The sequence below is a fragment of the Akebia trifoliata genome, chromosome 15 (genome assembly GCF_017979445.1).
Source record: "Akebia trifoliata isolate Shusen 1 chromosome 15, ASM1797944v1, whole genome shotgun sequence".
NCBI lineage: Eukaryota > Viridiplantae > Streptophyta > Magnoliopsida > Ranunculales > Lardizabalaceae > Akebia > Akebia trifoliata.
Window position 1 is genome coordinate 21,702,031 of NC_141389.1, and position 14,734 is coordinate 21,716,764.

The 14,734-nt window shown below is 34.4% G+C and overlaps 1 protein-coding gene across 4 annotated transcripts; it reads left to right on the forward strand.

Moving 5' to 3' along the window:
* Positions 1–954: 954 nt before the first annotated feature.
* LOC147384595 (factor of DNA methylation 1-like) lies at positions 955–11,682 on the forward strand. 4 transcript variants are annotated; one of them, XM_086425391.1, is made up of 8 exons: positions 955–1,096; positions 2,285–2,526; positions 3,306–3,499; positions 4,504–4,593; positions 4,683–4,967; positions 6,457–6,666; positions 10,627–10,862; positions 11,288–11,682. In XM_086425391.1, exons 2-7 carry the CDS (start codon positions 2,346–2,348, stop codon positions 10,852–10,854), a joined length of 1,188 nt encoding a protein of 395 aa, XP_086281517.1. In that variant the 5' UTR covers positions 955–1,096; positions 2,285–2,345; the 3' UTR covers positions 10,855–10,862; positions 11,288–11,682. The 4 variants fall into 4 exon arrangements, with proteins under 4 accessions (XP_086281517.1, XP_086281519.1, XP_086281520.1 ...); XM_086425393.1 differs by having other exon boundaries at positions 11,333–11,682; XM_086425392.1 differs by lacking the exon at positions 955–1,096 and adding an exon at positions 1,232–2,151.
* The last annotated feature ends 3,052 nt before the right edge of the window (positions 11,683–14,734 follow it).

A 14,734-nucleotide genomic window follows, 5' to 3' on the forward strand; every position in this document is an offset into this window, starting at 1 on the left:
GAAGCATTTACGAGAACCTATAAATGTGATTCACCTGTGCCTTCCCATCCAGTAAGATCCATGTTTGTACCTCCAAAACTTGCAACCTAAACAAAACCATTAAAATTAATCTAAATAAGTTACAAAACCCATGAAAAAATAAGTATAAATTTTGAGTGTATTACTTGATAACTTGAAAAAAGAGCATCTGGACTGTACAAATCAACAACAAAAGGTATGTTAATGCCTTGTAAAAAGAATGAGGGACAAAAAATTTCAACCTCTAGCCATGAAACCCTTGATTTTCCTCTCAAAAAAATTTCGTCTTCAACTTAGATCCCCAACACTGCGCTTAGATAGAGCTTCTTAACGACTTTTCCTTCTACGGGGAGCTTGCAAATGTTTGAATAGGTTTTTGCTCTTGTATAGAGATGTTATTTGCTCTTTATTGAGAAGTTTCTTCAACACCATAAGAGAGATGATAGATTACCAAAGAGATTTGTGATCTTGCTCTTTCTTTCTCTCCAACTGAAACATTATGTGCCACCACGTATAACGATTTGCGTTGCAATCTTATTCAAAACAAACTTTGTAGAACATGTGTAAGCCACATTGATGGATATGCTGCGAGTAATGTAATTAATCCAATTGACTATAATTAAATTTTTTCTTTTTTTTTTACTATTAATACTATAAGCAGGTCGATAGGACGGAAAAGGATTTTAATCAAACCAAATTTTATCTATTAGCTACTACTTTTTATATATTGGGTATAGACATAGAAAATATTTTTTATATAACTAATTGAGATGGACCTAATGAGCCAAATCCAATCCAGGTCCATTATGAGTCAGTCCGGATTGGCTCAAGGCCCGGCCCATTGTCATCCCTAATGTACATGAAATCTTGGAAAATCAGTTATCAGTGGTTGGAATATTCCAATTTGAGAATTCAAATCCTTAGTTAATCTGATGGTCCAAATTATTCAATCAGGGAATATTTGTGGGCCATTGCACGTGACAAAGATAGCTTTGCAAACATACAAGCAGACGTATCACAGAATCTGAGAGTTTCTCACTCCAAACACTGAAGTGTCATCTGAACTGACTCAACACAGGTTCGGAAAATTTTAACATTTTATTATTTTCGTTTAATTTTTGAACTCATTTTTCAGTTCTGTTCTGTTTATGACATTGTGAATCTTTATCTTCTTCCGCGATTTTAGATTTTTTTTTTTTTTTTTTTTCTGTTTTTATTGTTTTGTTAGGTTTTTAATTTATAGTTTGCATGTTTGTTTTCTTTTTTTTTTTGGCTTGTTTTGCGAGAGAAAGGATTCTTAGATCAGAATGAGTAATCTTTTTCATCAAAATGTGAATTTGGGAACATATTTCCATGGGTTAGCAATGGTTTCTTCAAAATGGGTTTTTAGGGTTTTGTCTCATTTTCTTTTCTTCCATTTTTCTGATAATTTGGAAAAAAATCTCTTTATAGGGGACTAGTCGATTATTTCGCCAAATCATCGAATTGATTTCCCCTCATCACCTTCAAATCTCTAGAAAAAGATAGGATTTTTAGGAAGGTTGAAGCTGATGATTTCCCCTGAAATTTTCCCAATTTTTTTTCCTGAAAGTTTTGTTGATTTATCCGAGTTAAATCGAACCGACTCACGTCGAATAGTTGCCCAATACCAACTTGGTTATTATGGTTCCATGTGATCTTTGATCTTCCTCTGATTCTTTAAGATCCTTCAACCCCCACTTTCATTCTAACTGGGGTTATCAGTCTTTGTGGTCCATGACCAAACCCATCTCTAGTTTAAGTCTATTTCGGAATCCGTAATTTTGTAATGTCTTATTCCCTCCAATAATATTTGAAAGGCTTGAAATAGTTTTATATTAAATCATTTTAATCCTTTCTAGAGATTTAAAACTGATGCAATTATTCATCTATAACTGCTAGCGCTTAGATCTGGTCGTTTCAGGCCATGATATTAAGAAATATACTAGGTTGCTTATCTCAAAGAACGGGATATCGGTATGGAAAATGTCTGATATGGACTATCGAGTACTTGGTTAAAAAAATTAAAAAAATTGCTGTTTTTTTCTTTTTATTAAATCGATAACCCATTCATGAACTCCCATATTTGAGGTTTCAAGGATGTTTATATAGGAGGTAACTTACTACCTCAAATATTTTTTTACTTATTAGAACCTTTACTTTGGATTTACTCATTAAATTATTTCTCACTTGAAATTATACCTTTTTTATCAAATCATACAGTTCTCACATTTGGCCAATTTTTCAGGTACTTGTATTTTCTAGTTGATATTTATTGTTCAATAGTTTTCTGGAGTTTCGTTATCAAAATGGATGACCATATGCATGAGGAATTCCAAAGAATGGGAAATCTTATAAGAAGTTTAGCAAGGGAAATCGATGTAAAAAATCATAGGTTGGAAGAAATGGAATGCAAGTGTGACGAGCTTTCTGCATCTCTTAGAAAGATGATTGAGGAGAAAGATAAGTTACATCAAGATTACACTGAAGGTATGGCATAGTTTGGAAATAATGGTTACTTTTTTGTGTTGAGATGCTAACTAGTTCTGTTACATATTTTGTAAATGTTGATGAATGAGTTACTTCTTTCTTGGGCTTCTTAATTGGTGTTAGAAAATTAAGTTCCCAACAGTAATAAGACCAACTACATGCTTCCGTTGCAATGTTATTCAAAGGTTTTAATAATGTACTAATATTTTTCCATACCCATAAAAATAAGTAAAAAAATAAAATGACCCCAATGTGATATTCTTTATAATTCTTACATATTGTATGAATGAAAGAAGTTTTATGAAATCTTTTCTAGAATCTATGTGGCCTCATCAATATGGTACAAGATGTTATGACGCATTTAATTTGAAGACGAATCAATCGTAAATGGTTTAATTTTTTTTTCTTTTTGTGAAAATATATCTGGTTTGTACAGTCGTAAATTTCTATTTGTGTCTCTATGGTCCATAATGGATTGCTAGGTAAATTTTTTCACTATTCTATGCAAGAGTTTGTAGAAAACTGCCATTATAGGGTCACGGGATTGCAATTTCTTGGTTTTGGACCAAAATGAACCTGATTATATTAAGTTAAAATGCAAAGGTGGGGGCATTTGTGAGATCAAAATTTTGGTGTCGAACCACTTCTACTCCGTCTTCTCTCATTATAATAGTAAAGATATTGTAAACTTGAACTGCATATAGATGTCATCTACCCATTGCACTTGTACACTTGTGGATTGATAAAAGTTTTATATTTATACTTGTTAATTTCCTTAGAATTAAGGAGGATGCAGCGCATTCTACATGATCATTCTCTTAGGTTTCCCCAAGAGATTGAAAAGTTGAAGTTGGACCTGGAATCACACCTGGAATCACAACGGCAAGAAGTCAGGCAGCAAGCTAAAGAATTGGAGAAGCGTGCGGCCCAAAACAACCTCGAGAGAAAGAAACTTATTATTGAAAAGAGAATGGTAATTCTTTTTTTTCTTGAAGTTTGATTTGTCTTTTTTTAGATTTATATTGGATAAAAAAATGTCAACTGTATTTCTGTTCGAAATGAATTATATAAGCCATTAAGGGACATCTGTACATGTTTTTGCGTCTGAAGTTTGTCTAAATATTAATGCTTCAAAGTAACAAAAACTTACATTTGCTGACGACTTCTCATTGATGGACCATGTTGCGATGCAGGACATTATTGTATGAACTACTAAGTTTAATCACTAAATCTTCACGAATTATTTTTATACATGATACATAATTATTAGAGATTCTATTGCCACACCAACTTTTGCTAACACCACCCCATTCATATGTAAATCACCCAAGAATTAGTACACATCTTGGGTGGCATTAGCAAAAGTTGGTGTGGCAATAGAAGCTATAATATGGAGTTGTATTTCCTAACTGAAAGTTTTAATAAGTGGTATAGGTTCTAATCAAAGATCTAATTATTCTGTTTAAATTGGATTATTTAAGCTATGGACAACTTTTTTATGTTTCTATTTCTTCTTTCTATCAATGTATTGGTGTTTCAGAAGAAAAGAAAAAAAAAGAATGCATACGGTGATTTTTCACTGATAGACACCAATTGTGAAAGGGTTTTTATGAAGTCCTGAAGTTCAATATACTAAGATTCACATGCGCTATTTTAACAAATAATACATAGTTATTAGGAGAGATTCTCTTGCCACACCAACTTTTGCTAACGCCATACCAATTCATATGTAAATCACCAAAGAATTAGCACACATCTTGGGGTGGCATTAGTAAAAGTTGGTGTGGCAATAAAAGCTCTAATTATTAGTTATGGAAATATATTTTGAAATCCTCAAGTGCAATTACTTAATCTCAATAACTTTCTGTTATTAAGTGTCCTTAGAAGCTGCCAAAATATCAATGGTAAACACATCTGTTTTCATTATTAAAAAATAACGATGTAAAAGGATACCATTGTTTTTTGTTGTTCTTTCAGAATACCATGAAAAACCAAGCACTTCAAATGGAACTCTTGGATAAAAAAAGAGCCTATGAATATGCATTGAGGTTAGTCGAAGAACAAAAGGTGTGTTAATTATTTTTTCCCAAAATCAACAAAAATCAAAAATGATGTTGAACCAATAATATATCATTTAGCTTGTTTGTTAATGACAGAGACAAAAAGAGGATCATCTCAAAAGTATAATTCAATTAGAAAAGCCAGCAGATGCCAAGCAAGCGCTGGAATTAGAAAACAAGAAGCTAAGAGGAATATTAAAAATGATGAAGCACATGAGAGGTGAAGAGGTTTGGGAAGACCAGAAGAGGATGGGGGCAATGAGCAGTCCGGAAGAGTGGGAAGAAGAGTTGGAACACCTAGAAGATTTGAACCAATCTCTTATAGCCAAGGAGCGCAAGAGCAATGATGAGCTCCAGGAAGCTCGTAAAGAGCTAATTAATGTAAGCATTTTTTTAGAACTGCTATTGACATCCCAACTTTATTTATTACTCCCCAATTTCTTAAATTATTTATCACACCCCAATTAAAGATTAAAACACACTCCTCAAACATTACAAAGGTTTGGTTCAAATTATAATCTCAACATTAAAAAAGATTGTAACACTCATTCAAACAATTGAGCAGTAAGCTCATATAAAATCATAAACCGAAAAAATAGAAATCTAGGGGGAAAAACGAGAGCTTCTATTGGCACCCTAACTTTTACTTATTTTCATCCGTTTACTTATTTTCTTTATTTTTAATTGGGGTTTAATAAGTAAAAGTTGGAGTGCCAATAGCAGCGCTTTTATTTTTTCGTCTTTTTTGTTTGGAGGGGAGGGGTGGCTTCACACTTGTCTTTGGACAGAATGGAATGGAGGAACAAGATTCATTTAGCTTACTCGAAATCTTTGGGACAAGTATTTCAAAGCTGCCCATGTTATGTTTTCTTGGATTTCTCTAAAGAGGTACCATAGTGTTGGTCTCAGATTCTGATAATCCATTGATTCTGGTGCGACACTTGTGGATTCCTTCCCCCCCTCCCCCTTTCTTTTTTGGGAATATACTAATTTTCATTTATCATACTTTTTTAGTTGGTGTTTTCTATGCTTCAAATATTATATTACATATGCTTATTCTCGTTTATTCTTGCATCATATTTGTCTTAAAGTCTCCCATCACATCATATTAATATCATTTCAATGTATAGGAAACACTTACTTTAATTTCACTATTTGAAGTATGGGTACTGTTCAAGGGACAAATTTTGAACACTACTTTAATTCCGTCCTCTATGGGTTAGAAATTTCAGAATTGGCTTCATTTTTGTGAGGATCACAAAAAATCAGCCCATTCTGAAACTTCTAACCCCAGTTTACAAGGTGAAGATACGTGGACCGGCAATTATTTGTAAACCACTTTTGATGGGGTTAGAAATTTCCGATTGGGCTGTTTTTTGTGAGATCATCCTCACAAAAAATCAGCTCATTCCGAAACTTCTAACACATATCAGACGAAACACGTTGTCAAAATGTTTGTCCCTTGAACGGTCCCCTTGAAGTATATTGCCTAGTCAATAGATCCCATTTTTCAGGATTTGTCATATCTGACACTCGATATCCATGTCTGATTCTGACAGTTGTGCCCATACTAATGCAACACTTTTATAATGTGCTATTGTGTTTAGAAGATCCAGTAAGGTTTTTAATGAGCCACCATATTCAGTGTTCTTGTGGGGTCTATCAATCACCTGTTCTTTGAAAATTTTGATGGTTTGACCTGTAAACTTTTGGCTACTTATGCCAGTTGTACTTCTGATACAACTACCGTGTATAATTCTGTTCGAATTTGATGTTTGCTTGTGTTTATATTGTAAATCTTATCTCTTGCTTCACGTGACTAGTGAACTCAAGATTGTCCATGGAAACACTAATTTCCTTTGTCCTGTAGGGTTTGAAAGAAATGTCCGGTCTTACTTTAATTGGAATCAAGAGAATGGGAGAACTGGATTTGAGACCATTCTATAATGCAAGCAAACGGAAATATACAGCTGAAGAAGCAGATCTGAAATCTGTTGAGCTTTGCTCGTTGTGGGATGAGTACCTTAGAGATCCAAACTGGCATCCTTTCAAAATAATTATGGCTTCTGGGAAATACCAGGTATTCATTTCTTAGTTGTGAATCTTCTAACTCTTCTTACTCCATGTCAAATATATATAGCCATATAGCTCAGGATCCAGTTACGGATGAAGAATGACACATGGTAAAAGCACATGGTCCCAACCATTTAAGCACAAAATCCAATGGATAAGATTTATCCTTGGGATAAGTATCAACAAGATATGTTTATTGGGATTCCTACAAATCCCAACCATCGGATTTTGTGTTCTTTCATGAGTTATTCTTCATGAGTCACTTGAACCCGACCCTATATATATAGATATGGATAGCGTTCAGTAACCAAAATTGGGAGCCAAAGTTTTTTCCTATATGGATAAAAGTTCCAGAATGCGCTGATTTTTTGTGAGGATGATCTCTATGGTGAGATCATCCAATTCTGAAACCTTTAGCCCATATAGGACAAAACACTTTGGCTACGTTATTGGCTTATTGAACCCGTCCCTATATATATAGGGTCGGGATCTGGTGACAATTCTTATTTGACAGTCCTTTGTTTAATAGGGTTAACAAGTTGAAATGGGCTGATTTTGTGCGAAGATGACCTCATAAAAATCAACTCATTCTGAAACTTCCAACCCCATCAAAAATGGTTTACAAGTTGAATCATTGACCATCAATTTTTACCATTAGATTGTAAACAACTTTTGACTTGTTTAAAAGTTTCAGAATGGGCTGATATTTTGTGAGGTTGATCTCCTTACCATAGAGATCGTCCTCACGAAAAATCAGTCCATTTCAAAACTTCTAACCCTATAAAATAAAGGATCGTCAACTTAGATTGTCAAATAAGGGCTGTCACCTGATCCCAACGCATATATATACCATAACCACACGAGCACCACCTGTCCACCATCATATGCTACACAAGACCCATCATCTCACCCGTCCGTGTTGTTTAATTGTTGTGCCACCTATTGGGTGGGGCATACTCCAAAGTTGATGAACTTTTCGCTTGTTTGATCTTATAATCACTTCTAAACCATCTAAGTTATCCTTGATTGGAAGGTAAGGGCATTTGGGATGCAAGAGTCAGAAGTACTGTCTGAAGGAGCTGGACAAGTACTATGCGTTTGAGAACCAGTTCTGAGAAGTGTCGTCAAAAGTACTTCTGACAAAGTTTTATGTTTAGGAAGAATCTTGAATTCTAGTAAAATGACCAGAATGCCCTTATAAGTATCAATTACTATTTTTAGCATTATAACTCCATTAATTATGCCCTAATTTGTTTCAGTTATTGTTTTTATCATTATAACTCCACTAATTATGTCCCAAACTATGTGTTATGACTTATTACCCTTAAAAACACTATGTTGTCATTTTAAACTCGAATTGTAATTATTTTTGACAAGATTTTGGCGGAACCTCCCCTAAAAACTGGAATTACAAATTACACAATTCCACCTCCACCTCCACCATCCCCACCACCAATTCTTCCACCCAAATCGTCTAATTCCTCTTTAATGCACCGACCCACATCCAAAAAATCAGGTTTTATAAGTGTAAATGGTGCTTTTAATAACACCAAGAGATTGAATTGTGGAGCTCCAATAGCTTTGCCTGTAAGTATTGTTGGGAATTTAAAGAACAACATAGAAAGGAGAAAGAAACAAGGAGGGGGGATTCCAGGTACAACAAAACCATGGTCTTGAGATGCATTCTTCTTGTTGGAATTGGAATGGCCTACAACAATCTGTTTGCTCTACAAATTGAATGGGTCATAACTTGACTAACATTGTGACATTGTTATGATTCAGATTTATGCAAGTGAGAAATCAGTAGCATCAACTAGTGTTGTTGGTGGGATGGAATTCTTACTAATCACTAAAAAAAACTGAAACTAACATCAAACAACAAGAACATTAAATTAAATGGGCACCATTTAACAAGAATTGATTTCTTGAAACAACAAAATTGCAGAACAAGTTACACAGATCATGAAGAATGATAAATGAAGAACAAATAAAAACTCCTCTGATGATTAGTAAAACCAACTACATGGCCTAGAGGAAAAAAAAAATAACACAATACAAATCCATAAATTCAACAAAAATAGGAAAAAGGAAAACTTGAATCTATGAAACAAGAAAAAAATCAAAATGAATTCTACTTGTCTTTGAAGATCGGCTTCTTTGAGCTTGGCTTCAATTTCTTCTACAGTGGTGATGGAAGAACTATTCCCTTCCATGAGCCTTCTCTGTAATCTTTGAGGCACCTTTGCTGGTGGTAATGAAGATGGCGAAGATGAATCTTTCATCGGAAAATCTAAATGGCATCTCCATCAGATTTTGTCTAATCTATCACGACAACCATCAATTCACGATCTTCGATCGACAAATTTCAGATTTTTATCGGTGATTTTGGATCAAATTTCAATCTTTCAATCGATCGAAATTCAAACCTAGAAGAAACAAAAAAATTGAGAGAGAAGAAAAAGCAAACTAATAAAGATATGCTACGCTTAGCTCTGACCAACGGAAAACTCGACGGAGAAGATGATTGTAGCCTTCGATTGATGGAGAAGATGACCGTTGCCTTCCCTGGGTTTTTCGTCATTTAGGGTTGGAAGAAATGAATCAGAGGGTTGTTGGTTGTAGCATGTAATTTTCTAACTTCATGGAGGGTATCCTTGGAACAAAGCAGTTATTTTGACTGTGTTTTGCTACTTCGTGCGGGAGCCAATTTGAGAAGCACTTCTTTAGGTACTTCGTCATAACAACACTTCAAGTGCTTAATTTTGTAGTTACTTTTTTTTTTTATAGAGAAAACCATCCAAACACACACGAAGTGCTTCTGGCTCCCCACAGGAGTCACAAGTAGTTGGAGAAGTCAATCCAAACAAGCCCCAAGGATCCATGGCTTGGGTATGCCTCACAAATTATTATCTTATTCCCACCACCACCACATCACCCTCGCCACTACCTCCGCTAAGATATAGGATTTCATAAAAACTAGAAGCAAGGACCTCAAAAAGGATGGTCGACAAGACCATCCTGCAACAATAAATGAATTGGTGTCCATGGCTTGGTCGATAGGGTCTTTGAAGACGATTGCAAGTTCACCATTCATGACCTCATTTTCATTTTTGTCCATGTGCATGTGGGCATGGTAACAAAAAACAGTTTTTTTTGGAAAAAAAAAAAAAACACGTCTTGGACCTTTGACAATTTAAACAATAAAAAAGACTTTTTTTTTCAAACAAAAAACTAACTTAAACCAAAACTTTCTCTTTTTTAATGTGGTATTTGATACATAATAGAATTTGGTGATTCTAACTGTAGAGATATGGGATTTGATGATAATAACTTCTTGTTATGATTTTTCATTTTTTCTATAGTGTATTATTTTGAATAAAAGATATGTTGATGAGTAAACTGGTTTTTGTTATCATAACATGCATAATCATGTTTTAGAACATGTTATATTATAAATATAGAATAAATAAAAATAAATGTCTTGTGTATTATATATATATATATATATTATATATATATATATTCATTTTTTTTTTTTAATTTTTAATATATTTTTTTATTCTTTATGTTTCATCGTTTGTTTCCCGTTTCCTACATTTTTCCGAAGTTTTCCCTTGCCACTTTCAATCTGTACTCCGACTTGCATGAGGGTGGTTGGGCATGTTCATTGGATATTATTATGTGTGGAGCTAGTGGGATATGGGGAGCATCTCTTTTATATGCATATGCACATAATGGGAACATATGAATAATTAACAATTTCATAATGTCTAATTAGTATATGTGAACTACTAAGTGTTGCAGAAAGGTTCATGTTGAACTTGTTTCCTTTTTCTTTTTTTGCCTGAAGTGTATCTTGTCCCAATATTTGTATGTTTATTTCTCTATCTCGAGAAAAAAATACATGTGATCTCTTCGCTCTCTCACTTACCATCTTGTGGTTTGTATGAGAATGGTGCTGATTCAGGAAATAATAGATGATGAGGATGAAAAGTTAAAACGTCTAAAGAATGAGTTTGGTGAAGAGGTGTACAGAGCTGTAACAACAGCCGTGATGGAGATAAATGAATACAACCCAAGTGGACGATTCGTAATACCAGAGCTATGGAACTTCCGAGAAAAGAGGAGAGCAACTCTGAAAGACGCAGTCTCGGTTATACTTGAGCAATTGAATACACTCAAGCGCAAGAGATGAAAATGAAGGTTGGTGTGAAAATTTTGTCATGAAGATAAATATATAGCCTATTTGCTATTTTTTACCCGTAGAAAATAATTGTGAAATATTTGTTATACAAAATTTATCCTTTTAGGTCACAAAAATCTATATAATAAAACACAATTGTAAATCCCACTCTGCAATAGTTCTGTGGGGGATAAACGTCCTATGTTAACTACAATGGAGTGGTGTTCACACTACCTCACTTTATTATCTTTCTTTTTCATCCCCTTTTAACTTTATTATCTTCCCACACAATCCCTTTTTCAATAATATACCTCTAAATTTACTATCTTTCCTCTTATACCCCTTTTTCAATAATAGCCCTCTAACTTTATTATCTTTCCTCTTTAATCAATTCTAGTAGCAACATAAAGAGGTTCTTATTCTTATAAAATGTGCATTTTTGTAGACTTATGAACCCAGGCACGGATTTTGGATGTTTATAAATAAACAGATTGAAGGGGAGGCAATGTTGTTGGAACTTGGATGGTAGCATCATAAACATGACATGACGAAGCTGGCACTATCAGCTATGCATACCAAATGCTATCCCGTCAGAAATTTGTGGTGTCTTGAGCTACCGAAAGCCGACCCTAATGAAACTGAATCTCGTTATCCCAGATTTATCCCTGATTTGGTCATCTAACTGATCCATTACAATGCTTGCTCATCTGCCGATATTGTACAAGATTTGGATGTAAAAGACATGTGCACCTTTAACACAGTAAAGCTCTAGTTTATCGTTCATTTGGTTGGATATGTACATTGGTGATGGTTATTTAGCAAGAACGTTGAGTTAGATTTCTCTCTCAATGTTGCCTTTGTTGTGCAATTTAACTGAGCATCTAGAGTAGGCAAGATCAAAGTCATTATGTTTGCTGCATTTTTTGCCGATCCATGGCTTCTGGTTTGTTGTCTGGCACTCACGTGCTGGGGCGTGTATTGAGTTTCGTCCCACATCGGACACTCATTGCCTTGTCTCTCTCAGTATAAGCTCCTGGGCCTCTCCACTCATTGCTTGGACCCCCAAAATTGTCAATGTAAGTAGAAAAAAAATTAATCAAATCTATTAAGGAATCTTCTCATAAATCACCAATCAAGTTGAATGTTTACCTATAATTCCATGCAAAAAAGTTGGGTTAGTGGACCCATTATGTTATGTATTACGTGTTTTTCTCCTACTTGATTACACTAGTCATCAATAGGAAATTTAAATCCTTTTTAAGTATCAACCTTTGTTCTTAAAATGCCCTTAACCATTACTTTTGCATATAAATGCACGAAATCCAATCCAATCCATTTTGATCCGAGAACTATGGATTCAGATCAAGGATTTGGTTTTTGACAAGAACCCGGTCCAATAACTTATCATGTTGATTTGGGTCAACCATCTTTTGATAATCCGATAGCCCACGAGCCAATCAACAATATATTTATCAAATCAAATAGGTTTGGATTAGGATTGATCCAAATTTATTGATATTTCAGAACATATATGGAAAAATACATATTATATATCGAACTGGGTCGGAGATTCAATAATAGATCAGATTTGGGTCTGATCAAACCCAATCAGTTGGGATCCAGATGTAACTGTTACTATACTCAGGGGTAAAATAGTCCAGTAATGCTCAAAGAATAGATCAAAAGGATCCTATATCTGGAATGAGTTCTATTAAAGAGCATCCTACTCCTATATCTGTTATGGGTCCCACCATACCCAACGCTTATATACCGAAAGTAGGAGTAGATAAGATTAGATAATAAATAGACAAAAGGAAAATATGCCTTTCTTTCGAACCCATTTTTTCTTTTTTATTGCTTTGATTTATTCTTTTCTTTTTCTCTCGAATTTGACAAGTAAGTTTAGGGACAATAGCACTAGATGTGTGAGCTCTTAGATGATTCCAACCGTCCGATCTTTAAATAATCGATACCCCCTCTTGTGGTTGTTTAGATCAAGGTTTAAAATATCGCTCCACAAGAATTAAGAACCTAAATCAATCGTCCAAAAGGCCTAGACATGTTAGAACGAATCAAATTTAAACCCTTAACCACTTAAGTATGTAACAAACCATCACACTCCACAACTGACGTCCACGACTTCTCAGGATTTTCTTCCTGTAGCCCGCAGTCCTTGGGTACTTCTCAAGGTTTTTTCTCGTAGCCCATAACTATTGGACACTTCTCAGAACTTTTCTCAGTGATTTTCAATAGCATGTAATCCTCTTAGGTATCCTTTTTCGTGACTCGAACTTGAGACATGAGATTGGCTCTGATATCAATTGTTAAGAACCTAAACCAATGGTCTAAAAGGCCTAGGCTTGTTTGAGCGCATAAAATTTAAACCTTATAACCATTTAAGCACATAACACAATGTTCCATATTGGTTTCGGCTTATGTCAATATTGCAGCCATCGATACATTCCAATTTTTTAAACTATGGTTTAGGTGACTTTTTTGTATCACTGATTTTGGCCTCTAGAGTTTAAGTATTTTTAGAATTAGCTAGGAAGACCGAAAACTCCTAACCCAAACCCCTAGTGGAATAAACTCCAAATCAATAGTTGATTTTCGGAATCTCAAAGTGGTCAATAGTATAAAGTGACGTGAGTCTTGCACTGGGACTTAGGATCACACCTGAAACAAACTCGAATCACATTTCAAAAATCAAGAATCAAGAATCAAGAATCTAAATCTAGCCAAACACTCATCACCTTATATGATCGAAAGAAGGTGATCTGACATCGACGAAAAGTACGCCTAATCTTGAATGAACAACAACAACAACAATTTGCCTAAATTGTAAGGTTGACATGTAACCATCAACATGCATCTTCAACACGTGTTGTGACATACAAAGAAATGCACAGACTCAAGATGTGATGATAAACCACATAATATGATCAAAAAAGATAATATGACCAATCAACCAACCAATACAACTTAAAAATCTAGAAATAGGACAAAGCACAAAATTTTGTGGAAAATAACCCAAATTCTATCAAATCTTACACTTACTTGGACCATTAATTTGTTGTCCCCACCTAATCTAGATTTGATCATCACTAAACTGACACGTGTGGTCAAACATTTTGACTAGGTTACTACTTACTATGCTCCCGTGACTCACCTCAACAACTTGATGACAAATCACGAGGAATTAAAATAAAGACATAGTACGAGAGAAGAAAAGCAAGTCTACATAAGCATTTATTCCAACATCCAACTCAGAAGCCACAACCCAAATACTTTGTTACTCTTAATAGTAGCGGTGATATAAAAGAAATTTTCAAGTTTCCACCCCAAACAGTTCCCCCCATAAAGAAAAGTCACTCAGACAAACAGAACTTTCCGCCATTAATTTTGCACAAAGTAGTGAAATTCTCCCTAACTTTACTTTGAAGGACTTTAGGTAATTGAGTTGACTGATGACCTTGTAACATATTTTTTTTTAATAGTTTTGACCAGGTCAATGTGAAATGTAGACCAACTAAATGTTCTTTTGGACAATTTTGTATCGAATTTTCATTTTTATAGTATAGTTGATGAGAGAAGGTCTAAAAGAGGTTGGAAAGAAAAACGTTCGAGATAGAAAAAAATGATGAATGTGAATTAATATTGTAGCACTCAAGTTTTCCAATTTTTGAAACCACCACTTAAATTAGAGTTTTGAGGAAACTTCTAATAGGAATTTGTGTTACAATTTAGAAAATTCACAACCCACCAAAAGAAGAAAAAAAATTAATAATAAAAAATATATATATATTTAAAAATTCCCAACCTTTTGTTTGCAAGGAATAAATAACCTGCGAATAAGAAACTCGGTAAGCTCTAGAGATCGTGCTCTTTATCA

Bases quoted from the DNA above. Each gene is read 5' to 3' on its own strand.
- LOC147384595 (XM_086425391.1), top strand. From the start codon at position 2,346: ATGGATGACCATATGCATGAGGAATTCCAAAGAATGGGAAATCTTATA. The intron at 2,527-3,305 runs GTATGGCATAGT...TAATTTCCTTAG, and splicing joins ACATCAAGATTACACTGAAG to AATTAAGGAGGATGCAGCGC. The intron at 4,968-6,456 runs GTAAGCATTTTT...TTTGTCCTGTAG, and splicing joins CTCGTAAAGAGCTAATTAAT to GGTTTGAAAGAAATGTCCGG.